We start from the raw sequence: 27,843 nt of genomic DNA, 5'->3' as shown, positions 1-27,843 counted from the left end.
ACGTCACTTGCTCTGAGACTTAAGTAGGGTTTCCCCTTGCTCTGCAAGGGCCTTGGCCTTTGTGGAGCGATGGGTAACGATGCTTCGTGGGCGACCGTTGTTGATGTGTGCAGAGGGTCCCTGGTTCGCGCCCGTGTCGGGGCGAGGGGACGGTTTAAAGTTATACTGTTACATTGATGCTGTTGACCCGGATCACTGGTTGCTGCGGAAAAGGAGGAGGTTGAAAGGGGGGTGAGTGTAACGGATGTGAAATGGCTAGCTAGTTAGCGGGTACGCGCTACTAGCATTTCAATCAGTTACGTCACTTGCTCTGAGACTTAAGTAGGGTTTCCCCTTGCTCTGCAAGGGCCGTGGCTTTTGTGGAGCGATGGGTAACGATGCTTCGTGGGTGACCGTTGTCGATGTGTGCAGAAGGTCCCTGGTTCGCGCCCGGGTATGGGCGAGGGGACGGTTTAAAGTTATACTGTTACATTCAGGCGGGCGAGAACAGGGTCAGGACAGGCAAAGGTCAAAAACCAGGAAGACGAGAAAAAGAGAGACTAGGGGCAAACAGGAGCTGAGACAAACCACTGGTAGGCTTGAACAAACAAGACGAACTGGCAACAAACAGACAGAAAACACAGGTATAAATACACAGGGGATAATGGGGAAGATGGGCGACACCTGGAGGGGGCTGGAGACAAGCACAAGGACAGGTGAAACAGATCAGGGCGGGACGATTACACTTTATATACATCACAGAAGACTGAAATATAACAAAAATGTTTGACATAGAAACCCTGGATTTCAAATCAAATCAAATTGTATTTGTCACATGCGCCGAATACAACAGGTGTTTTAATTTTTTTTATTTAACCTTTATTTAACTAGGCAAGTCAGTTAAGAACAAATTATTATTTTCAATGACGGCCTAGGAACAGTGGGTTAACTGCCTGTTCAGGGGCAGAACGACAGATTTGTACCTTGTCAGCTCGGGGGACCTTACCGTGAAATGCTTACTTACAAGCCCTTAACCAACAATGCAGTTCAATAAATAGAGTTAAGAAAATATTTACTAAATAAACTAAAGTAAAAAATCTAATAAAAAGTAACACAATAAAATTAAATAACAATAACGAGGCTATATACAGAGGGTAGCGGTACTGAGTCAATGTGCGGGGATACAGGTTAGTCGAGGTAATTTGTACATGTAAGTAGGGGTGAAGTGACTATACATAGATAATAAACAGCGAGTAGCTCAATGTAAATAGTCAATGTAAATAGTCAATGTAAATAGTCCGGGTGGCCATTTGATTAATTGTTCAGCAGTCTTATGGCTTGGGGGTAGAAGCTGTTAAGAAGCCTTTTGGACCTAAACTTGGTGCTCCGGTACCGCTTGCCGTGCGGTAGCAGAGAGAACAGTCTATGACTTGGGTGCCTGGAGTCTTTGACAATTTTTGGGGCCTTCCTCTGACACTGCCTAGGATATTGTGTATAGGTCCTGGATGGCAGGATTTTCAGCTGGTTTAAAATATATATATATGTTACATAACAAACAAATCCCCATCAAAATCAGTCAGTTGAAGCTATAGAGATATGTGTTTTTACATGGGCTGCATCTCAAACCACCGCATCCACCACTTCCGCATCTGTGGTGAAAGGTGACAGAGCTAGAGCGGTGTTTGTCAGACCATGAGATATCCCGAAAATCGGTCTTCTCACGAAAAACGTCTGGAGCATCTGAACGGTTTGACCTAAAAAAACGATTATGACTACTCTAGCTCACGAACACGATGATGTTCTTCGTTTTGCTATACGACCCCCACAAGTGTCACGGGACTCTGAAGGTAACCGGTACCGGATTTTAAAAACTAATGGAAGTCGAAGGTAGTTTTGTGCCTACACCCGAAAAGGGGTTAAATACTGTATGTGATTTAGGACTGACACTTAAAAATCTTGTTTCTTATGATAGATTTTTTGACAGTACTTTTTGCCATGTCTGAATGTGTTATTCAATTAGTTTCTATAGGCTTTAGTACTAAAGGCAAAAATATACATTTCTGTCTGATAAAGCTTTTCTTGGAATACCTAATGTCAGCGCGCGCGCGAGAGAGAGAGGCTGATTCTTCTGTGACACGGCTGTGACTATAGAGCAGCCCCCTCTTGTGGCAGATCTCGGAACTTCATCTTCCTGGAATCAATCACATGCAGCATCACTAACGGAGGTCTCTCTCTCTCTCTCTCTCTCTCTCTCTCTCTCTCTCTCTCTCTCTCTCTCTCTCTCTCTCTCTCTCTCTCTCTCTCTCTCTCTCTCTCTCTCTCTCTCTCTCTCTCTCTCTCTCTCTCTCTCTCTCTCTCTCTCTCTGGGTGTTGTCTAAGTTGCAATGATATCAAGCAGCTACATAATGATAACAACTCAAAAACAGTCATTTCCTGAAAGGACATTAAAAGGGATGGTTTACGATGTTATTGTTTGGCCTGTCAGTCATGACACCAGAAGATGAATCTCTGGGTAACAGTGAGAAGTGAGGGAACTCCTCTGTGTTTTGGCCTGAAGTCACAGACACCAGAAGATGAATCTCTGGGTAACAGTGAGAAGTGAGGGAACTCCTCTGTGTTTTGGCCTGAAGTCACAGACACCAGAAGATGAATCTCTGGGTAACAGTGAGAAGTGAGGGAACTCCTCTGTGTTTTGGCCTGAAGTCACAGACACCAGAAGATGAATCTCTGGGTAACAGTGAGAAGTGAGGGAACTCCTCTGTGTTTTGGCCTGAAGTCACAGACACTAGAAGATGAATCTCTGGGTAACAGTGAGAAGTGAGGGAACTCCTCTGTGTTTTGGCCTGAAGTCACAGACACTAGAAGATGAATCTCTGGGTAACAGTGAGAAGTGAGGGAACTCCTCTGTGTTTTGGCCTGAAGTCACAGACACTAGAAGATGAATCTCTGGGTAACAGTGAGAAGTGAGGGAACTCCTCTGTGTTTTGGCCTGAAGTCACAGACACCAGAAGATGAATCTCTGGGTAACAGTGAGAAGTGAGGGAACTCCTCTGTGTTTTGGCCTGAAGTCACAGACACTAGAAGATGAATCTCTGGGTAACAGTGAGAAGTGAGGGAACTCCTCTGTGTTTTGGCCTGAAGTCACAGACACCAGAAGATGAATCTCTGGGTAACAGTGAGAAGTGAGGGAACTCCTCTGTGTTTTGGCCTGAAGTCACAGACACCAGAAGATGAATCTCTGGGTAACAGTGAGAAGTGAGGGAACTCCTCTGTGTTTTGGCCTGAAGTCACAGACACCAGAAGATGAATCTCTGGGTAACAGTGAGAAGTGAGGGAACTCCTCTGTGTTTTGGCCTGAAGTCACAGACACCAGAAGATGAATCTCTGGGTAACAGTGAGAAGTGAGGGAACTCCTCTGTGTTTTGGCCTGAAGTCACAGACACTTGATATTCGGGTAAACAGCCTGCGTCCCAAATGGCTTCTTATTCTCTATAGAGTGTACAGACGTTGACCAGGGTTCATAGTGCTCTGGTCAAAAGTAACCTAGTGCACTCAATAGGACATAGGGTGTCATTAGGAACGCAGACACTGTCACCTGATCCTCGGGCAGACATGGAGGGAGTGATACGGTTACGCGGTCGAAAAAGCCTGAACAGGTTGAACAGGTATCCTTCCACCACGGCCTAGGGGCCACACAGGAAGTGACTTTATAATGCTGGAGGTCAGTCAGGTAAACTTGCACACAGACAGAAGAAACACCCCATGTGACATTTTGGTCACTAGGCAACACCTTTTAGCTGTTTCATCTCTCTGGATACTCATGCAATACACATTCAGTCCAACATAAACACAACTGCCTTCTGAGGTAAAGAGATTTAAAAAAATATATATAGTGTACTGACAAAATACAAAAAAAGTCCATTAGATGTTTGGTTTCAGTAGACTAATAAAATGAAAGCCAAAGCGTATGATGATATAGTGATATACATCTAAAATGAATGAGTTCCACTAGATGGAACAAACCCCCAATCCCTTTATAGCCGTTCTCCTGCTGATTCAGTTACTGAGACAGAAATACAACACTGGGGACTGCAGCTACTGGGGTCCGATATCTGTTATCATATTGTTGTAATAACAAGTTTAATAATCAACTTTGCCTTGATCTGATCGATACTTATCTCCCTTTAGGGCCCAAAGGTGCATGTCTTGCAGTTTCCATCCTGCCTGTAATAGTCCCTGAGTCTGATAAGGTGTCAACTACAACCAAGAGGCCAATTAAGACCTGACGTTTCTATTTAAATCATGTTCCCCTGCTGAAGTACAGCTAAGGACACAGTACACCAAACAGATGGGAATTGATCTGTTAAAATTAGTTTCCTTCCCTGTGTTAATAAAGTAGTTCCTTATAAACGATCTACTAAAGGCTTATTGACGAACAATAAATATATTGTTATATAAATATTAAGTATTTTTGTTAAGTATTATAAAGTATCTATGTTTTGAAAAAGTTTGATAAACATTCGCAGTGGTGCATTTGAGATGACTAACTGTTAAAAATCCAAACATTTGTGCAGTCATTTTAATGCATTGAACAGAGCTAATACATTTGAAGTTTGGTTTGAGTTCCTTTTAGGTCATGTCCCAAATGGCACCATATTCCCTACATAGTGCACTATGGGCCATAGGGCCTTGGTCAAAAGTAGTGCACTACATAGGGAATAGGGTACCATTTGGGATAAAGCCTTAATGGATGTTTTTTTTAGGCCATACAGTAGTGATGTACTTTAGTGCAGCTGGACCAGGAGATCAGGGATATCAGACCTAGCTGCCATCAGCTGTCTCAATAACCTCTAGTAGTACTGGTAGCTGTGTGTATATTGTAGTATATCAGGAACCACTAGATTCAGCAGCGGGATGCTTTTTTCTTGAGCTGATGGTCAGGGGGCCAGAACATAATTACAAATCATTTGTACATTTTGAAGCCCAGATATAATATTTGAATACAACAAAATCATTTCAAACCTTGCTTATATTTGTACAGTATAAGATCACATATATCTCTCTCTATTATACGTGGCAATAAATTTCCAAAATTAAAATCACTTGGAGACATTTTGCTGGTGCTTTGACAGTATTTTATGAAAATAAAATAAATAATAATTGGCTGAGAAAACTTGGGGGGACATATAAAATCCCTGTGGGCCAAATTCGGCTAGCGTGCCACCAGTTGGGGAACCCTGCGGTATAGTTTTTGTATTTATTTATTGTCATGTGTTCAATGTGTTTTCACTATGTGTGTCACGTTCGTTGGTAGAGAAGGACCAAGGTGCAGCGTGATTACAGTTCCACATAATTTATTAAAGTGAAACTATAAAACAAAACAAGAAACAAACAACGAACCGTGACTACAGAGGTGCTACATACTGTCACGTTCGTCGTAGTGAGGAGACCAAAGCGCAGCGTGAAGTGAATACATATTTTAATACACGACGACTGAACACGAAGAACACTAACAAACTATACAAAATAACAAACGACCGTGAACGCTATAAACACGGAGTGCAGACATGCACCATCAACATAGACAATAACCCACAAACCAAACTGGAAAATGGTCACCTAAATAGGATCCCTAATCAGAGACAACGATAAACAGCTGCCTCTGATTGGGAACCAATCTAGGCCACCATAGACCTACATAATGCCTAGACTACACACACACACACCTAGACATACCAAAACCCTAGACAAGACAAAAACACACATTCCACCCTCGTCACACCCTGACCTGACCAAAATAATAAAGAAAACAAAGAATACTAAGGTCAGGGCGTGACACATACACTAACTCAAAATACAATATTCAATATCCCACAAAACACAGGTGGAAAAAAGGCTACCTAAATATGATCCCCAATTAGAGACAACGTTACCAGCTGCCTCTAATTGGGAACCATATCAAACACACCAACATAGAAATATGACAACTAGAACGCCAAATAGAAATAATAAACCAGAACACCACATAGAGATAATAGACTAGAACACCCCAGTCACGCCCTGACCTACTATACCATAGAGAAACAATGACAATGTGCTGCAAAATGAATTGCCCCCTGTGGATAATAAAGACTCTACTCTGTTCTATTCTACTCTATTCTACTCTGTTCTATTCTATTCTACTCTGTTCTATTCTACTGTACTCTGTTCTATTCTATTCTACTCTGTTATACTCTACTCTGTTCTATTCTGTTCTATTCTATTCTATTCTACTATATTCTGTTCTATTCTACTCTGTTCTATTCTGTTCTATTCTACTCTGTTCTACTCTACTCTACTCTGTTCTATTCTACTCTGTTCTATTCTATTCTACTGTACTCTGTTCTATTCTATTCTACTCTGTTCTACTCTACTCTGTTCTATTCTATTCTACTATATTCTGTTCTATTCTACTCTGTTCTATTCTGTTCTATTCTACTCTGTTCTATTCTACTCTACTTCTACTCTGTTCTATTCTACTCTATTCTGTTCTATTCTATTCTACTCTGTTCTATTCTACTCTGTTCTACTCTACTCTGTTCTATTCTATTCTACTATATTCTGTTCTATTCTATTCTGTTCTATTCTACTCTACTTCTACTCTGTTCTATTCTACTCTGTTCTATTCTATTCTACTCTGTTCTACTCTACTCTGTTCTATTCTGTTCTATTCTACTCTACTCTACTCTGTTCTATTCTATTCTACTATATTCTGTTCTATTCTATTCTGTTCTATTCTACTCTACTTCTACTCTGTTCTATTCTACTCTGTTCTATTCTATTCTACTCTGTTCTACTCTACTCTGTTCTATTCTATTCTGTTCTATTCTACTCTACTTCTACTCTGTTCTACTCTACTCTTTTCTATTCTATTCTGTTCTATTCTACTCTACTTCTACTCTGTTCTATTCTACTCTGTTCTATTCTATTCTACTCTGTTCTACTCTACTCTGTTCTATTCTATTCTGTTCTATTCTACTCTACTTCTACTCTGTTCTATTCTACTCTGTTCTGTTCTACTCTACTCTAGTGTGATGGGTTTGGCACAAACACACACACACACACACCTCAAACATGTACATGTTCACTGTCTCAGCGCAGAAGTTACAGCAAGACTGTCAGTAACTTCAAGACAATATTATAGTTGTAGAACAAAGACAATGTTATAGTTGTAGAACAAAGGCAATGTTATGTTTGAGATAGTAGCCCGTCCGCCGTGCGATAGCTGGCCCACTGACGTACACTGTACCCTTCTATCCACCAATCTGGGTATAAAGGACAAGATACACCCTGGAGTTATGACTCTGACCAAAGGTCGAGGACAGCCCTTAGAGTTAGATATACGTGAATAAGAAACTGAAGCGGTCTCAGTGTGGCCGTAGGGGATATTCATACAGGATGTCTATGACCAGGCTTCTTCTAGTGGGGCTGATTGCTGTGGCCTGTGTGGCAGCACAGTCGGACTTAGAGAGAAGGGCACAGGAGTTTCTGGACCAGTTTGATGGGAACGCTACTCATCTCATGTATCAGTATTCCCTGGCATCATGGGCGTACAACACAGATATTTCCCAGGAGAATTTAGACAAACTGGTGAGTTTTCTGGTCGATTTAAAGTGGCATTAATGAAAGACAGAGTTTCAAAGCCATCTTCAGAGACCCCTATGGCCTATAGCTGGGGTCCACAAGACTGGACTGACAAACACGGTGGATCTAGGGTTCTGGTTCTGAGCAATGTTAATAATGGTATATTGCTGTCAATTCTGGATTGGTAGGCTACATCTCAACACATAACTCCAGACAGACAACTATTTATTTTATATTGTCTAGTGTATGCTATTGTTAATATTATGAATCAAATGTAATTTCTGTCAATGTTTTGTTCTGGTTTCAGGGTGTACAGAGCGCAATCTGGGGAGAATACTACAGCAAAGTATCCAAGGAGTCGGGGAACTTTCCAATCGATCAGATCAGTAATCCATTGATCAAACTCCAGCTGACTTCCCTCCAGGACAAGGGCTCTGGGGTCCTGTCCGCAGACAAAGCGGCACATGTAAGAAACATTCTTTCACTGCTGTCTCTGATCTTTTTCTTCTTCTTGATTTTAATGATTTAACCTTTTAAAATCACAATTCACCTAAAATCATTGACTAGAGGACTTCTTTCCATTGTGGTCCTCTTTCAGTCCACATGTAAGATAGCTTTGTTTTCTGTCCTCATCTCTTCTATTAGTCTGACTGTCCTCATCTCTTCTATTAGTCTGACTGTCCTCATCTCTTCTATTAGTCTGACTGTCCTCATCTCTTCTATTAGTCTGACTGTCCTCATCTCTTCTATTAGTCTGACTGTCCTCATCTCTTCTATTAGTCTGACTGTCCTCATCTCTTCTATTAGTCTGACTGTCCTCATCTCTTCTATTAGTCTGAATGTCCTCATCTCTTCTATTAGTCTGACTGTCCTCATCTCTTCTATTAGTCTGACTGTCCTCATCTCTTCTATTAGTCTGACTGTCCTCATCTCTTCTATTAGTCTGACTGTCCTCATCTCTTCTATTAGTCTGACTGTCCTCATCTCTTCTATTAGTCTGACTGTCCTCATCTCTTCTACTAGTCTGACTGTCCTCATCTCTTCTATTAGTCTGACTGTCCTCATCTCTTCTATTAGTTTGACTGTCCTCATCTCTTCTATTAGTTTGACTGTCCTCATCTCTTCTATTAGTCTGACTCTCCTCATCTCTTCTATTAGTCTGAATGTCCGCATCTCTTCTATTAGTCTGACTGTCCTCATCTCTTCTATTAGTCTGACTGTCCTCATCTCTTCTATTAGTCTGACTGTCCTCATCTCTTCTATTAGTCTGACTGTCCTCATCTCTTCTACTAGTCTGACTGTCCTCATCTCTTCTACTAGTCTGACTGTCCTCATCTCTTCTATTAGTCTGACTGTCCTCATCTCTTCTATTAGTTTGACTGTCCTCATCTCTTCTATTAGTTTGACTGTCCTCATCTCTTCTATTAGTCTAACTGTCCTCATCTCTTCTATTAGTCTGAATGTCCGCATCTCTTCTATTAGTCTGACTGTCCTCATCTCTTCTATTAGTCTGACTGTCCTCATCTCTTCTATTAGTCTGACTGTCCTCATCTCTTCTATTAGTCTGACTGTCCTCATCTCTTCTACTAGTCTGACTGTCCTCATCTCTTCTATTAGTCTGACTGTCCTCATCTCTTCTATTAGTTTGACTGTCCTCATCTCTTCTATTAGTTTGACTGTCCTCATCTCTTCTATTAGTCTGACTGTCCTCATCTCTTCTATTCGTCTGACTGGTCTTCTGTTAATACAATCAATTTAACCAGGAAATCTGTACAAAGGCCAAATACTCACGGGAACAGGCTAGTCAAATACTCACGGGAACAGGCTAGTCAAATACTCAGGGGAACAGGCTAGTCAAATACTCACGGGAACAGGCTAGTCAAATACTCACGGGAACAGGCTAGTCAAATACTCATGGGAACAGGCTAGTCAAATACTCAGGGGAACAGGCTAGCCAAATACTCACGGGAACAGGCTAGTCAAATACTCACGGGAACAGGCTAGTCAAATAGTCACGGGAACAGGCCAGCCAAATACTCACGGGAACAGGCTAGTCAAATACTCACGGGAACAGGCTAGCCAAATACTCACGGGAACAGGCTAGTCAAATACTCACGGGAACAGGCTAGTCAAATAGTCACGGGAACAGGCCAGCCAAATACTCACGGGAACAGGCTAGTCAAATACTCACGGGAACAGGCTAGTCAAATAGTCACGGGAACAGGCCAGCCAAATACTCACGGGAACAGGCTAGTCAAATACTCACGGGAACAGGCTAGTCAAATACTAACGGGAACAGGCTAGTCAAATAGTCACGGGAACAGGCTAGTCAAATAGTCACGGGAACAGGCTAGTCAAATACTCACGGGAACAGGCTAGTCAAATAGTCACGGGAACAGGCTAGTCAAATAGTCACGGGAACAGGCTAGTCAAATACTAACGGGAACAGGCTAGTCAAATACTCACGGGAACAGGCTAGTCAAATACTAACGGGAACAGGCTAGTCAAATACTAACGGGAACAGGCTAGCCAAATCATTGTGATACCACAACATAGCATAACTTGTTTGTGTTGTTGTTGTTAATGTTGTTGTTGTTGTTGTATTTCATGTCAGCTGAACAAAGTGATGAATGAGATGAGCTCCATCTACAGTACAGGCACGGTGTGCAAGAGAGAAGACCCCTTCGACTGTCAAACTTTGGAACCAGGTAAAGGCCGGACTCCCACATGGATCTGGGTGAAAGTAGGACACTAAGTAATGAAGTGGGTGCCATTTGGTATGGGTACAAAGTACCAACTGTCAGCAGCTGTGGCAACCTGACTTTATGACCGACTGCCCTTTTACGGATGTCCAAGGTAATTGACTGAGTTCCAAATGGCACTCTATTCCCTATATAGTGCACTACTTTTGACCAGGGCCCTAGTAGTGTCAAACGTAGAGCAAAATATAGGCTCAAAAGTAGTGCACTATTTAGGGTCAAAAGTAGTGTACTAAATTGTGTACCAGTGGGATGCAGACCCTAGACTTCAACAACAAAAAGCCCTGCCGAAAAACTCCCCTAGTTTTGAAGGAATAGTATTTCTTGTAAAAGGTCTCTCCTCACTTCAGGTTTTGGTGCTTGGATGTCTTGGTGAGGGAGGTGGCTTCAGAAACCTGAGGTCGGATAGTGGTTTAATGTTGTGTATGAAAAAAGGAACCCCAGCTCAATGATATTCCTGTATGCGAGTACACATAAAAGAATAACAAAAATACAAGGGAATGGACAAGAATACTGGTGTGCTGGAGGTTCTATTTCAAATATGAACCATCCTTATTTCAACTGGTTTACTGCTGTGTCTAATGTCTAGGGCTGGAGAGTGTAATGGCCAACATGGACAGTGACTACTATGAGCGTCTGCATGTATGGGAGGGCTGGAGAGTGGAGGTAGGGAAGAAGATGAGGCCTCTATATGAAGACTATGTGGACCTTAAGAACGAAGCTGCCAAACTCAATGGTAGACCTACTAATACTACTACTACTACTACTACCACAGCACATCTACTATACTACTATTACTACTGCTATAATTACTACTACTATTATTACTATACTTATACTACTGTTACTACTACTACTACTACTACTACTACTACTACTACTACTACTATACTACAGCACATCTACTAAACTACTACAACTACTGCTATAATTACCACTACTACTACCACAGCACATCTATTATACTACTACTACTACTGCTATAATTACTACTACTATACTTATACTACTATTACTACTACTACTACAGCACATCTACTATACTGCTATAATTACTACTAATATTATTACTACTACTACTATACTTATACTACTATTACTACTACTACTACTATACTACAGCACATCTACTATACTACTACTACTATGCTTATACTACTAATAATATTATTACTACTATATCACTGCTACTACTACTACTACTATATTACTATTACTACTACTAAAACTACTACTACTACTGCTATAATTAGTACTACTACTATACTTATACTACTACTATGACTACTACTAATACTATTACTACTATATTACTGCTACTACTACTACTACTATATTACGACTACTAAAACTACTACTACAACTACTATATTACTATACTACTACTATCTTACTATACTACAAATAATATATTACCAATATACCACTACTATACTACTACTATATTACTACTATACTACTACTGCACAACTACTATACTACTACTACAAACCTGTCCAACTACTACTATATCTATCGCCACAGGTTATGAGGACTACGGAGATTATTGGAGGTCCAACTATGAAACTACCGATGACAGCCCGTACAACTACGCCAGGGGCCAACTGATGATCGATGTGAGGCGCATTTACAAAGAGGTACGTTGTCGACTGTTGTGGTGCTTTAACTACGCTGAGCTTTTCTCACATACAAATGAAATGTATCGTATGTAGCAAAAACACTGTTAATAAAATATTATTGATACTATTTTGTATTATTGGATGTATTTGTTATTGTATATATTACTTTTATTTATTTATTTTACCCCCTTTTTCTCCCCAATTTCGTGGGATCCAATTGTTAGTAGTTACTGTCTTGTCTCATCGCTACAACTCCCGCACTGACTTGGGAGCGGCGAAGGTCGAGAGCCATGCGTCCTCCGAAACACAACCCAACCAAGCCGCACTGCTTCTTTAACACAGCGCGCATCCAAACCGGAAGCCAGCCGCACCAATGTGTCGGAGGAAACGCCGTACACCTTGAGACCTGGTTAGCGTGCACTGCGCTAATTTTGACTCTGCAGCTGGCCCATCTAGCTGACATCGCTCAGTTCTGCCTCCAGGACAAGACTCATCCCAATAAACGTCAATCTGCTTAAGAGGCATTAGAAGAACTGAACAACATCCATTGCAGGATAAATCAATGTTAGGATAAATCAATGTTAGAGTTTACATAGCTGGCCATATATGGATGTTACATTCTCCTTCATGGGTTGGTTATGTAAGCTTCTTTTAACCCATTGCTTTCTACTACTGTATAGATAATAATAGGATTATATTTTTACATTAAACACCAGAGTCTGACAGATTTCCTGTCATTCCAATTCATTTAATACCCCTTGATCTTAAAGAATAGGACTTGGAAATATGGAAATATAGATTAGTCAAATTGTTTTACCCGAGTATAACCCAATAACTAAGGACTAATTAGCCTACTCTGTTGTTTATGTGTTTGTTTTCATCGACGACTGATTGGGCTTTCTCGTGGTCATCTTAATTTTTTTAGTTTTTTGTTGACAATATGTAGAAAAATACCACGGGGGCGTTGAGAAGGGAGGAACTGCCTCAAACTTTTATTCCATAGGCTGGGATCCGCAATATGAAGCGGTTGCAAGAACGCATTTTATACTGGCTGTGTACTGGCATATTCATTACGCCGAATCTGTTGCAAAACGTTTCTTAAACGGAAGCAAACTGGACGAAACGGGGAGGGACCTACCTGAATTTGTCCAATAGAAACTATTGTTTTGCTCTGTTTGCTTCCGTTTGGTTCTGTCATAAAAACCACGATTGATAGGCAGCTTAAACTTCTTATATTCAACCATTATTGGGTTAAAATACACATATACATTTGTGAACAGCCTCCCACAACATCCACATTCACAACAACCACAATCCGTAAGGCTCTAATAGCTAAATGAGAGCGCAGCAGTGTGATTCATCCATGCGCTATGCAGCCTAGATATCAGTAATAAGTGATATCCGTATCGCTGTAGACTACACCACTACTACTCAAGTTGGACAACCTGTGGTTGCCGACAGCAGTCACTCCATCGGAAGACATAGTTTGGACTGTAGCCTACAAAAGCATATTCCTGCGATCCATCAAACGCATTTGTTGTGTCATCATAGTGGTCTCTAATTTGTGGTCAGACTCGCTCAGGCAGAACAAATAAAAATGACCGAGGTAAAGCCAGTTTCAAGTTGGATATTCGACGGATATTCGCGCATTCAAACCTCAATAGCGTTCAAATTACTTGAGCCACAGACTCCAAATAAGTGTCATGATGTTGGAAAAATTGCGCACACTAGATTTGGACATTAATTCGCTTTCCAAAGCTAATAAACATGTGGAAATGTGAGCAGCATTTTGTATTCCTAGTTGAATTAGTTAGGGAGCATAAACAAAGTACTTTTTTTTAATTTTTTTTAATTTTTTACATTTGAATTTCAATAGCTCCTTGGTCATGTGACCTACTGACTTCAAACAAGATTCAGGATGTCCACTCAGTGGGACTACACATTGCACACCCTTTAGTTTGTCCATTTTCATCTCACATATTTTTACATGAATATTTCCAAATTTAAAATGTCAATAGCTCCTTGGTCATGTGACTTAATGACTTCAAACAAGGTCCAGAATGTCCACTGACTACCCTTCTATATCGCACACCCTTTAGTTTGTCCATTTTCATCTCACAAGATTTTTCATACATTTTTCTAAATTAAAAATGTATATCTTACAGGCCTACATCTTCTCTCACTTCGTTGGTGTGTCACCTCACCAAACCTGAATACCATGATGTTGACATATTTGCTATATTTGCTAGGCCTTTTTTGTCATCTAAACATGTATTTCGATTTACACGACTGAAAGGTGCAGGTGGCCGAGGCACAGAAGTAAGGTGAGGCTTTTTTCCGGCTGTGACTAGCTTTGATATGCTGGTATTTGAATTCCAAGGTGCAGTATGGATTGACCTTATTAAATTCAGAATACAGCACGTCTGTCCACGGCTGTTGTAGATTTGAAGTACCTGGTAAGGGCTTTATTTTCTTCCACCTGTCCATCTTAATAGAAATGGAAAATGGCTTTGCCCCTGGTCTGGTCATTGTTTTAGCATCACTCACTTGTTCTGGCCCTCTGTCTCTGGAGTACTCTTCATCACTTTGTGCTTGTATGTCATCTTTCCTGTCCTCTAGAGCCTCTTCCTCACCTTCTGGCCCTCTGTCTCTGGAGTACTCTTCATCAGGTTGTGCTTGTATGTCATCTTTCCTGTCCTCTAGAGCCTCTTCCTCACCTTCTGGCCCTCTGTCTCTGGAGTACTCTTCATCACTTTGTGCTTGTATGTCATCTTTCCTGTCCTCTAGAGCCTCTTCCTCACCTTCTGGCCCTCTGTCTCTGGAGTACTCTTCATCAGGTTGTGCTTGTATGTCATCTTTCCTGTCCTCTAGAGCCTCTTCCTCACCTTCTGGCCCTCTGTCTCTGGAGTACTCTTCATCACTTTGTGCTTGTATGTCATCTTTCCTGTCCTCTAGAGCCTCTTCCTCACATTCTGGCCCTCTGTCTCTGGAGTACTCTTCATCAGGTTGTGCTTGTATGTCATCTTTCCTGTCCTCTAGAGCCTCTTCCTCACCTTCTGGCCCTCTGTCTCTGGAGTACTCTTCATCACTTTGTGCTTGTATGTCATCTTTCCTGTCCTCTAGAGCCTCTTCCTCACCTTCTGGCCCTCTGTCTCTGGAGTACTCTTCATCAGGTTGTGCTTGTATGTCATCTTTCCTGTCCTCTAGAGCCTCTTCCTCACCTTCTGGCCCTCTGTCTCTGGAGTACTCTTCATCAGGTTGTGCTTGTATGTCATCTTTCCTGTCCTCTAGAGCCTCTTCCTCACCTTCTGGCCCTCTGTCTCCGGAGTACTCTTCATCACTTTGTGCTTGTATGTCATCTTTCCTGTCCTCTAGAGCCTCTGCCCCACATTCTGGCCCTCTGTCTCTGGAGTACTCTTCATCACGTTGTGCTTGTATGTCATCTTTCCTGTCCTCTAGAGCCTCTTCCTCACCTCTGGCCCTCTGTCTCTGGAGTACTCTTCATCACTTTGTGCTTGTATGTCATCTTTCCTGTCCTCTAGAGCCTCTTCCTCACCTTCTGGCCCTCTGTCTCTGGAGTACTCTTCATCAGGTTTTCCTTGTATGTCATCTTTCCTGTCCTCTAGAGCCTCTTCCTCACCTTCTGGCCCTCTGTCTCTGGAGTACTCTTCATCAGGTTGTGCTTGTATGTCATCTTTCCTGTCCTCTAGAGCCTCTTCCTCACCTTCTGGCCCTCTGTCTCTGGAGTACTCTTCATCAGGTTGTGCTTGTATGTCATCTTTCCTGTCCTCTAGAGCCTCTTCCTCACCTTCTGGCCCTCTGTCTCCGGAGTACTCTTCATCACTTTGTGCTTGTATGTCATCTTTCCTGTTCTCTAGAGCCTCTGCCCCACATTCTGGCCCTCTGTCTCTGGAGTACTCTTCATCACGTTGTGCTTGTATGTCATCTTTCCTGTCCTCTAGAGCCTCTTCCTCACCTCTGGCCCTCTGTCTCTGGAGTACTCTTCATCACTTTGTGCTTGTATGTCATCTTTCCTGTCCTCTAGAGCCTCTTCCTCACCTTCTGGCCCTCTGTCTCTGGAGTACTCTTCATCAGGTTTTCCTTGTATGTCATCTTTCCTGTCCTCTAGAGCCTCTTCCTCACCTTCTGGCCCTCTGTCTCTGGAGTACTCTTCATCAGGTTGTGCTTGTATGTCATCTTTCCTGTCCTCTAGAGCCTCTTCCTCACCTTCTGGCCCTCTGTCTCTGGAGTACTCTTCATCAGGTTGTGCTTGTATGTCATCTTTCCTGTCCTCTAGAGCCTCTTCCTCACCTTCTGGCCCTCTGTCTCTGGAGTACTCTTCATCACTTTGTGCTTGTATGTCATCTTTCCTGTCCTCTAGAGCCTCTTCCTCACCTTCTGGCCCTCTGTCTCTGGAGTACTCTTCATCACTTTGTGCTTGTATGTCATCTTTCCTGTCCTCTAGAGCCTCTTCCTCACCTTCTGGCCCTCTGTCTCTGGAGTAATGATCTAGTTGGTGTTGACTGAATTTCTGGCCATCATCAATATTTCCCTTTCCATTAGCATCTTTATTTGTCAGTTTCATGACACGCTCTGTTTCCAATGTGTTGTTAACTCGATCATTTTGTTGTTGTTGTATGTTTTCTGTAATGACATTAAAAGTGAATTAATCACTATGTCGATACCTTTACGTCACTCAGAAATACAAAAAGCTATAAAAATGTAAGTTGATCACAGTGTAACAGTACTGCTGCCGTCCCTCTCCTCACCCCTACCTGGGGTCGAACCAGGAACCCTCTGCACACATAGACAACTGACACCCACGAAGGATCGTTACCCATCGCGCCACAAAAGCCACGGCCTTTGCAGAGCAAGGGGAACAACTACTTCAAGGTCTCAGAGCGAGTGACGTCACTGATTGAAATGCTATTAGCGCGCACCACCGCTAACTAGCTAGCCATTTCACATCGGTTACAACTGCACAGGAAAAAAACTGTAGTTTCAACGTGTAGTTGTGGTGTGAATGTTATACATTTTGGTGTTGCACAAAATATGTAGGAATGTATTTTTCCAGTTAGAAATAGTAGGCCATGCATCACATAACTATTTTCATCAGAAAAACGAACCCTCAAATGCACTATTACATTTTGTAAGTGGTCTGCAGGTGGCTTGTGAATGCACTCAGATATCAAGTCATTATCAGGTGATGTAAACTGTGTTCTAACACTCAACGTAGAAGGATTTGTCTTAATGTACAGTATATGAAAGTGATGCTATGGAAAGGATTCTTTCACGTTATCAATCTCACTCTGACTGACAAATCACTGCCTATTACTGTGATTAAAAAGAGCATATGAAACATTGTTTTTCATGAGGCCTACCTGTGCGCCTTCCTTTAATTTTAGCTCCTCTGTTTGAACACCTCTCCTGTCCTTGATCCATACCACATACAGCAATTTGCGGATCTTTTCAGTGTCCATGTGAAAGATAGTTATTGAGAGGCTGGAACATTTGTTAACTTCCAAAAAATGTTTTAACACCGATGTAAAATGAAGACCTGCAAAGCTTACAGATTTAAGTCTAATAACATGAAATGAAAGTAGACAAACATCAGAGTGTGCGATATGAAGGCAGAGTCAGTGGACATTCTGAACCTTGTTTGAGGTCGGTAGGCCACATGACCAAGGAGCTATTGACATTTTACATTTAGAACATTTCATGTAAAAACGTGTGAGATGAAAATGGACAAACTAGAGGGTGTGCAATATACACGTGTATTCAATGGACATTCTGAACCTTGTTTAAGTCAGTAGGTCATATGACCAATGAGCTATTGAAATTCAAAAATGTAAATAAATAATTTAAAATAGTGCGAGATGTAAATCGACAAAAGAAAGTGTGTGCAATGTGTGTCTATGCCATCGGGTTAGCTACAATCAGTTTTTAACGTTTTAGCAGTAATGGTTAAAGAGCTATTGAAATGTGAAAAATGTGATTTGTCACTGTGTAGACGGTCCCTAACTGCTGTTGGTGGACGTAAGGAAAACTACAGGCGAATATCCGTGGAATATCCAACTTGAAACTGGCTTAACCTAGGTATAAAAATGTGCCCCTTTTATCAATGCTGATTTGAATGTCATTGAGAAACAGAAAGGTGTCAAATAATTTGTTTGTTTCCTTTCTGAATTTAAAAGTAATACTAGAAGTAATCATATCGGTATCGGTAATCTGATTACAATATTCTTGCTGGTAACATAACGAATTAGAGTTAGATTTTTGGAATCCGTTATATGTAATCCGTTACTCCCCAACCAGTATGCTTTCTTTGCATTATGCAAATCGGACTTGCCACATGAAAGATGTGTTTTTATGTTTTATTGCATTGTGTCTGTCCAGATCCTCCCCCTCTACATTGAGCTGCATGCCTATGTGAGGTCTAAGCTGCAGGCCAAACACCCTGAACACATCCACCCAGAGGGAGGCCTACCTGCACATCTACTGGGTAAGGTCACCGGACAGGGCTCAGCTTTTGCCCCAACACTGCTGGAATATGACTGATTCAGTTTATGAAGGTCTTCTCTCTCTCTCTCTCTCTAATGACCTTTTTCAGGTGACATGTGGGGAAGGTTTTGGACAGGTCTTTACCCCATCTCAACCCCTTTTCCAGAGAAAACCGATATTGATGTGACGGACGCTATGATCGCACAGGTTGAGTGAAACTAAATAATGATCTGCTATTTTATGTATCCAATATAAACCTTGAAAATTGTAGACTAGGAATCGTGGGTTCTGTTACTTTCAATTCTTACCCCCTAAAATACACTGTGAGTTAAACACCTTTTCTGTAATTCCCAGAAATGGCCTAAGGACAGACTGTTCCAAGAAGCAGAGAAGTTTTTCATGTCGGTGGGTCTATACAAGATGTTCGATAACTTCTGGAAGGACTCTATGCTGGAGAAACCTACTGATGGCAGGAAGGTGGTGTGCCACCCTACAGCCTGGGACATGGGGAACAGAGAGGACTTCAGGTAACAGGAATCGTATTCATCCTGCATTTAACTAGCCTAGCGGTTAAGAGCATTGGGCCAGTAACCAAAAGGTCGCTGGTTTGACTCCCTGAGCAGGCAAGGTGGACAACTCTGTGTAACGGATGTGAAATGGCTAGCTAGTTAGCGGTGGTGCGCGCTAAGGCCTTTCAATCGGTGATGTCACTTGCTCTGAGACCTTGAAGTAGTGGCTCCCCTTGCTCTGCAAGGGCCGTGGCTTTTGTGGAGCGATGGGTAACGATGCTTCATGGGTGACTGTTGTTGATGTGTGCAGAGGGTCCCTGGTTCGAGCCCGGGTCGGGGCAAGGGGACGGACTAAAGTTAAACTGTTACATTGATGCTGTTGACCCGGATCACTGGTTGCTGCGGAAAAGGAGGAGGTCGAAAGGGGGGTGAGTGTAACCGATGTGAAATGGCTAGCTAGTTAGCGGTGGTGCGCACTAATAGCGTTTCAATCGGTGACGTCACTCGCTTTGAGACCTTGAAGTAGTGGTTCCCCTTGCTTTGGCTTTTGTGGAGCGATGGGTAATGATGCTTCGTGGGTGACTGTTGTTGATGTGTGCAGAGTGCGCCCGGGTCGGGGCGAGGGGACGGAATAAAGTTAAACTGTTACATCTGCTGTTCTGCCTTTGAGCAAGGCAGTTAATCTCCAACAACAACTGCTCCCCGGGTGTTGATGAGGTGGACGGCGATTAAGGCGGCCCTCAGCACCTCTCTAATTCAGAGGGGTTGGGTTAAATCCGGAAGACACATTTTGGTTGAATGCATTCAGTTGTACAACAAACTAGGTATCCCCCTTTCCGTTCACTTAGCCCAGGACATGCAGAGTGACAAGCCTTAGGGAGCGACAGAGAGGACTTCAGGTAACAGGAATCATGTTCGTACTGTATTTATCCCCGGACACGCAGTAAGTAGAGCCTTAGGGAGGGACAGAGACATTGCATGCACTAACTACTGATATAGAATTCATATCCTGTTAGTCACAGCAGCATGTCATAAAGATATGAAGGAATTCTGTTGTGAAACATAAGTCATCAAGGTCAAATCCTCAGCACGTTGAACTTCTTTTCAAAATGCTGCTCACACATGTAGAATTACATCTGAGGGAGTTGATCTGATTTTGTAGGCTATACCTCCTTACACTCAGCATCAATTGTAATGATTAAATATTAATCATAAATATGAACTTATTATACGGTATTGTACTGTATTAAAATGTATTATACTGTATTATATACTGTATTACTGTATTATACTGTATTATTCTTTATTATAACGTATTATACTGTATTATATACTGTATTATGTATTATTCTGTATTATACTGTATTATATACTGTATTATAACGTATTATACTGTATTATGTATTATTCTGTATTATACTGTTTTATAATGTATTATACCCTATTATACTGTATTATACTGTATTATGTATAATTCTGTATTATAACATATTATACTGTATTATACTGTATTATGTATTATACTGTATTATGTATTATTCTGTATTATATACTGTATTTTACATATTATAATGCATTATACTGTATTATATTGTATTATTCTGTATTATACTGTTTTATAATGTATTAATCTGTATTATACTGTATTATACTGTACTTCCCTGACTTTGTCTACTTCTTAAATTTCCCCCATTTCCAGGATCAAGATGTGTACGGAGGTGAACATGGACCACTTCCTGACAGCGCACCATGAGATGGGACACAACCAGTACCAGATGGCCTACAGGAACCTGTCCTACCTGCTGAGAGACGGGGCTAACGAGGGCTTCCACGAGGCCGTGGGGGAGATCATGTCCCTGTCTGCTGCCACCCCCAAACACCTGAAGGCCCTGGGACTCCTGCCAGATGACTTCGTCGAGGATAAAGGTGACACCTGAGTCAGGGGTAGGGGCAGGTAGTGGTAGAAGCAGATCTAGATCTGATGATAACAGTTAGACAACAGTTGTTGTTGTTATAGCTGGTCTATGGAATACCTGAGTTACACCTGAACAGAGTCAGGGTCAGGGTCAGGGTCAGGACAGGGTCAGGGACAGGGTCAGGACAGGGTCAGGGTCAGGACAGGGTCAAGGACAGGGTCAGGGACAGATTCATTTTTTTTTTTACCAGAGACCACTACACTTTATTTTCTATATAGTGTCACCATTTTAGATGTACCCTCTCTCAAACAGCACTTCTTCCTCTTCCTCCTGCCCCAATGCAGAGACTGAGATCAACTTCCTGATGAAGCAGGCCCTGACCATGGTGGCCACCCTGCCTTTCACCTACATGCTGGAGGAGTGGAGGTGGCAGGTCTTCCTGGGGACCATCCCCAAGGACCAGTGGATGCAGCGCTGGTGGGAGATGAAGTAAGGAAGGACCTCTTCTGGAGCTTCTTCAGCTTGTCATAGGTCATAGTTGAATTAGCTTTAGGTGATGGGAGATAAATAATCAGAAACAATATATCAGTGTTGTATATCAATGTAAAGAAGGGGCTCTAGTGGAGGCCTAGCGTTTTTACCTCATAGTTGGTTTAGCGATACACTGTAGGGACATTACAATGCTAACTATTGATGCTAACTCTGTTACCAGGAGGGATATGGTCACTGTAGGGACATTACAATGCTAACTATTGATGCTAACTCTGTTACCAGGAGGGATATGGTCACTGTAGGGACATTACAATGCTAACTATTGATGCTAACTCTGTTACCAGGAGGGATATGGTCACTGTAGGGACATTACAATGCTAACTATTGATGCTAACTCTGTTACCAGGAGGGATATGGTCGGTGTAGTGGAGCCCTTACCCAGAGATGAGACATACTGTGACCCGCCTGCTCTGTTCCACGTGTCCGGAGACTACTCCTTCATCAGGTCTCATCTCAATACCCCTCACATCCAGCCATTCTCAACACTCCTCACATCCAGCCATTCTCAATACCCCTCACATCCAGCTATTCTCAACACTCCTCACATCCAGCCATTCTCAACACTCCTCACATCCAGCCATTCTCAACACCCCTCACATCCAGCCATTCTCAATACCCCTCACATCCAGCAATTCTCAATACCCCTCACACCCAGCCATTCTCAATACCCCTCACACCCAGCCATTCTCAATACCCCTCACATCCAGCCATTCTCAATACCCCTCACATCTAGCTATTCTCGATACCCCTCACATCCAGCCATTCTCAATACCCCTCACATCCAGCCATTCTCAATACCCCTCACATCCAGCCATTCTCAATACCCCTCACATCCAGCCATTCTTGTTGTAATGCCGTATATGTCTCTGTGCAGATTTGGGTCCAATTGCAATTGAGGTTTCGCTTGATTTTAGATTTAGTATTTTGGGGACTATTAAAGTGGTTCCATTGTACCTGGTAAACTAAATCCCACTTAGCTCAGGTATTAGAGCTATATACAGTCCATGTATGAGGAAGGACCTATCCTGGAGCTTCTTCAGCTTGTCATAGGTCATTTAGCTTTAGGTGGTGGGAGATGATGAAGCATAGACATGTATTTGACCCTGGACTGTCTCTGTCTGTCATAGATACTTCACCAGGACATGTACTGTATTTGACCCAGGACTGTCTCTGTCTGTCATAGATACTTCACCAGGACATGTACTGTATTTGACCCAGGACTGTCTCTGTTTGTCATAGATACTTCACCAGGACATGTACTGTATTTGACCCAGGACTGTCTCTGTCTGTCATATATACTTCACCAGGACATGTACTGTATTTGATCCAGGACTGTCTCTGTCTGTCATAGATACTTCACCAGGACATGTACTGTATTTGACCCTGGACTGTCTCTGTCTGTCATAGATACTTCACCAGGACATGTACTGTATTTGACCCAGGACTGTCTCTGTTTGTCATAGATACTTCACCAGGACATGTACTGTATTTGACCCAGGACTGTCTCTGTCTGTCATAGATACTTCACCAGGACTATCTATCAGTTCCAGTTCCAGAAGGCCCTCTGTGAGGCAGCTGGCCACTCTGGACCCTTATTCAAGTGTGACATCACCAACTCTACAGCAGCCGGGGACAAGCTCAGGTGCTCCTACCAAATCTGTTTGTTGTTGCGTCTCTCATGTCTACTTCTAAGAATGCTGAATGGCCAATGAACAAGTCAACAAACTAACAACCAAATCTCATTTTACAGGACGATGCTGGAGTTTGGGAGGTCAAAGTCGTGGACCAGAGCCCTGGAGACGATTTCAGGAAATGCGAAGATGGACTCCGCCCCTCTCCTAGACTACTTCAAGGACCTCCATGTTTGGCTAATAGAAGAAAACAGGAAGAACAACAGGAAGCCAGGATGGAGAGCAGCTGAAGACCCATGTGAGTCCCTATAGTGTCCCTGTAGTGTCCCTATCCATACTAGGGCACTATCTAGTGTGCATAGCCAATATATCGCTTCACACAAAGTAGTACAAAAGTACAGAGGACCCATGTGAGTCCAGATTCTGTATCTAGCTCACTATCTAGTGTGCATAGCCAATATATCGCTTCACACTAAGTTCTATGCAATTTGAGATATAGTTAAAAGTTATATATTCCATATATAATAATGCATATTTTCTATCTGTTCAACAGTCTCAAAGAATGCCTACAAAGTGAGGTTGAGTCTGAAAGCAGCTATGGGTGACAAGGCAGTGAGTACACTAAGCTGAGTTTACTGTGGTTGTAAAACAGCTCCACTACCTTTTCTTTTGGACAATCTCTTCATATAATCCAGTTGAACTGACTTGAATTGTTTCTCTTCCAGTACATTTGGAACGCCAACGAGATGTACCTGTTCAAAGCCAACATGGCCTACGCCATGAGACAGTATTACCTTGAGGTCAACAAGACGGAAGCTCTTTTCACGTAAGTGTTTCACAATAAAAGTCCACAGGTTGCTTCACAATAAAAGTCCGCCTAGACATCACTCTCAGCTTTCCTTCTCTTTATGTCATTCACTCCCATCACATTCCAGAATGAAAATGTATATATATAATTGTATCAATATTATTTATTAGAATCTTCTTGTGACATCACATAATTGTATTATTATCTTTGTTCCAGGACAGAGAACATCCACACCTACAAGGAGACAGCCAGAATCTCTTTCTACTTTGTTGTGACTGACCCTGCCAACCCTGCCGTGGTCATTCCCAAAGCTGAGGTAGAGGCCGCTATCAGGTAAAGGAGTCCACCCTTGAACGTGAGCTGATTACACATGCTAAAACAAACTTTGCCCGATCATATCTGCCAAACTGATTGAGTGACACAAGACTGTCTGAAACAGAGTAATAGCACTTTGTGTAGCATTCTTGATGTGGTTTCTGTAACTACAGCCGTAAACAAAGTTGCATTTTCCCGCCAGCATTCAGTAAATCCTCTTATGGGTGTTTTATTTGTATTGTATTTGTACTTGAAACACTCCTAACATTACCCATAACCCCATGACTCAAGCCATCGTCCATCTCACTAGGATGTCCAGAGGTCGAATCAATGACGCATTCAAACTGGATGATAAAACTCTGGAGTTCGAGGGTCTTCTAGCAACGCTGGCCCCGCCCGTGGAGCAGCCGGTCACCGTCTGGCTGGTGGTGTTTGGGGTGGTCATGGGACTGGTGGTCTGCATGGGCTGTTACCTCATTATCTCTGGCTTCAGAGACAGGAAGAAGTGAGTCTGGGCCGTATTCATAACAGGGTTGATCATCTCTGATTTCAGAGACAGTAAGAAGCGAGTCTGGGCCGTATTCATAACAGGGTTGATCATCTCTGATTTCAGAGACAGGAAGAAGTGAGTCTGGGCCGTATTCATAACAGGGTTGATCATCTCTGATTTCAGAGACAGGAAGAAGTGAGTCTGGGCCGTATTCATAACAGGGTTGATTATCTCTGATTTCAGAGACAGTAAGAAGTGAGTCTGGGCCGTATTCATTATAGGACTGCAAAATTCTTCCAACCAGGATTTCTGGAAAACCAGGGAATTTTGTCAAAGTTATCAGGATTTTGCAACCCTGTTCATAAAGCATACCAGAGTAGGAGTGCTGATCTAGGATCAGGTCCTCCCTGTCCATGTAATCATGTATTCATTATGATTTAAAAGGCAAACCTGATCCTAGGTCAGCACCAACTGAGATGCTATATGTTGTTTTAAGGAATGAAAAGAGGAAAGAGAGGTTCAAGTACAGTTTGAACCAAACTTAATCCTGAACTTAATCCTGAACTTAAATCCTGCTATCTAGTCAACCTAAATCAACAACATCAAGTATTTGACACATGTATTCAACCCAGGTCTGGAAGAGACAAATGAATTGCTACATCACTTGCAAATTGTGAGGTTGTTAATAAAATATGGAAAATGTGTCTTAAAATTGCTTAAATGAACATGACACAGTCCTTTCTCTTCTATATCGCCAGGAAATCTGCAGCGAAAGCTGAAGAGAATGCAGAGAACCCCTACGGCGTGACCAACAAAACATTTGAGGGAGAAGAGGATGAACAGACAGGATTCTGAGTCATTGATTGTCAGTATGAAAGTTTGACAGACGACTTGACAGATCTGAAAACCCCCTACAACAACAGCACTTTCAAGAAGACCACATTAGAATTTGGATCATTCGTTTAAATTATGTATAAATTCAAGACATTTGTAGAGTTTTAGAATACATTTTATTCTAAATAAAAATACTTAAGTCACAGAAAAAGAATATAAAAGCATTACTTATCTGACTAAACTATCAATAAGTGAAAAATACAAACAAATGCTAATTATTTGTGTATGATACATAGCTACTTCTCTCTGCAATAGCAGAATAGCAGGTCACTGCTGCATTATTGTATTACACATACGTACTGTAATATCAGTACACCCCCATACTTTTCCTGGGCTCTGTTTCTCTACATTCAATTCATCTACAGCACATTTATGGTAGCCAGTATAGTCCACTCAGCAATCATCATCGTTTTCCAGGGACTCATGGGATCAATAAAAAAATACAAATGACATGGTATAAAATGGTGGTATAAAATGATGGTATAAAAATACACTATAGAAACTACATAGAGTAACATAACATGCAGAAACAACAAACCCTCTTCATCATTTATGGATGACAAAGAAGAATGACTGGTCCCCTGTCAACCCCTGGGGTTTCCCCAAATCTACTTTAGTCTCGTTAGAAGTGTGGATGAACCAGCCCTGGCAGTAGGCGGACTCAAACCGACGCTGTTTGCTCATTTCAGCCTTCATGTAGAAGACAAACGCCTGGATCTCCTCATCATCCTTCCTGATGCTTTTCAGTCTGTGTTGGTCACAAGCCTGAAAGGACGTGTACATGTTAAAGCTTTCATTATTATTATTATTATTCAACAATTCCTTTTAGTCCTTGTGCATATCTACCTAAATCTGCTTTTAAAGCCTGTACAGTATAGGTAACACTATTCACTACTCAAATTCAGCATGAACATGGATTAACAGTAACATGGAATAACAATAACATAACATGGAATAACAACATGGAATAACATTACATGGGAATAACATTAACATCAGGGAATAACAACATGGAATAACATTACATGGGAATAACAAAAACATCAGGGAATAACATTAACAACAGGGAATAACAACATGGGAATAACATTAACAACAGGGAATAACATTAACAACAGGGAACAACATTAACAACAGGGAATAACATTAACAACAGGGAATAACATTAACAACAGGGAATAACATTAACAACAGGGAATAACATTAACAACAGGGAATAACATTAACAACAGGGAATAACATTAACAGGGAACAACATTAACAACAGGGAATAACATTAACAACAGGGAATAACAACATGGGAATAACATTAACAACAGGGAATAACATTAACAACAGGGAATAACATTAACAGGGAACAACATTAACAACAGGGAATAACATTAACAACAGGGAATAACATTAACAACAGGGAATAACATTAACAACAGGGAATAACATTAATAACATGGGAATAACATTAACAACAGGGAATAACATTAACAACGGGGAATAACATTAACAACAGGGAATAACATTAACAACAGGGAATAACATTAACAACAGGGAATAACAATAGTCCTTGGTCTCATTTCCTTTACTGACTGCGATTAAGTTATTTGAAAAATATGCAATTAGTGGTGAACTAAAAATACATATAGTAGCAATTATATTGAACACATCTTAAATTCTTAAATATTTAAGAGTCTATTGATGCACATCTGTGTGTCAATCTAGTGAACGCAATAAAAAAAATCCCCATCAAAATCCATCAGTTTAAGCGAGAGATATTTGCATGAGTCTCAATCCACCACATCCTCCTCATCTGCGGAGGAAGGTGGCCGAGCTCCAGCTGTGTTTGTCAGACCATGAGACATCCCGAAAATCAGTTCTCTCACCAGAAACGTCTGTAGCATCCGAACGGTTTGGCCTACTAACTCTATGGAAAGATGAGACTCACAAACACCATGGTGTTCTCCGTTTCGCTTTACGACCCACACAAGAGTCTGAGAATCGTCTGAAGGTAACCCATACAAATGAATGGAAGTATAGAAGTAGTTTTGTGCCAACAAAAATAAGGGGTTAAATATGTGTAAAAAAAAACTAAAATATTTCCTAAGCGTTCTTACATCTCGTAGATATAGGACAGATCACTTCAAAACAACGATGGTATAAAAAACTAGAGAAACTAGAGTAACATAACATGCAGAAACAACAAACCCTCATGTATGGACGACAAAGAAGAATGACTGGTCCCCTGTCATCCCT

The 27,843-nt window shown here is 41.6% G+C and overlaps 2 protein-coding genes across 5 annotated transcripts in view; one reads left to right on the top strand and one right to left on the bottom strand.

The window, feature by feature from the left end:
- Nucleotides 1-1,650: 1,650 nt before the first annotated feature.
- On the top strand, nt 1,651-26,126 carry ace2 (angiotensin I converting enzyme 2). Of its 2 annotated transcripts, none has more exons than XM_071330787.1 (18): nt 1,651-1,826; nt 7,910-8,068; nt 10,217-10,310; nt 10,951-11,097; nt 11,886-11,998; nt 18,377-18,482; nt 18,591-18,688; nt 18,836-19,008; nt 20,690-20,916; nt 21,251-21,395; nt 21,805-21,903; nt 22,978-23,100; nt 23,209-23,387; nt 23,643-23,701; nt 23,815-23,915; nt 24,114-24,230; nt 24,523-24,717; nt 25,461-26,126. In XM_071330787.1, exons 1-18 carry the CDS (start codon nt 1,773-1,775, stop codon nt 25,555-25,557), a joined length of 2,286 nt encoding a protein of 761 aa, XP_071186888.1. In that variant the 5' UTR covers nt 1,651-1,772; the 3' UTR covers nt 25,558-26,126. The 2 variants fall into 2 exon arrangements, with proteins under 2 accessions (XP_071186888.1, XP_071186887.1); XM_071330786.1 differs by lacking the exon at nt 1,651-1,826 and adding an exon at nt 7,382-7,608.
- LOC139532771 (uncharacterized) overlaps nt 25,690-27,843 on the bottom strand; it is a 33,025-nt gene continuing 30,871 nt past the window's right edge. For all 3 annotated transcript variants that reach the window (XM_071330789.1, XM_071330790.1, XM_071330788.1), the window contains one exon: nt 25,690-26,361. In XM_071330789.1, the coding sequence (XP_071186890.1) occupies nt 26,143-26,361 (219 nt within the window). In that variant the 3' untranslated portion in view covers nt 25,690-26,142. The remainder of the gene's footprint in view (nt 26,362-27,843) is intronic.

The sequence above is a fragment of the Salvelinus alpinus genome, chromosome 10, assembly GCF_045679555.1.
Source record: "Salvelinus alpinus chromosome 10, SLU_Salpinus.1, whole genome shotgun sequence".
In the NCBI taxonomy this organism is placed as follows: domain Eukaryota; kingdom Metazoa; phylum Chordata; class Actinopteri; order Salmoniformes; family Salmonidae; genus Salvelinus; species Salvelinus alpinus.
This window is presented reverse-complemented; position numbering and strand designations above follow the sequence as displayed.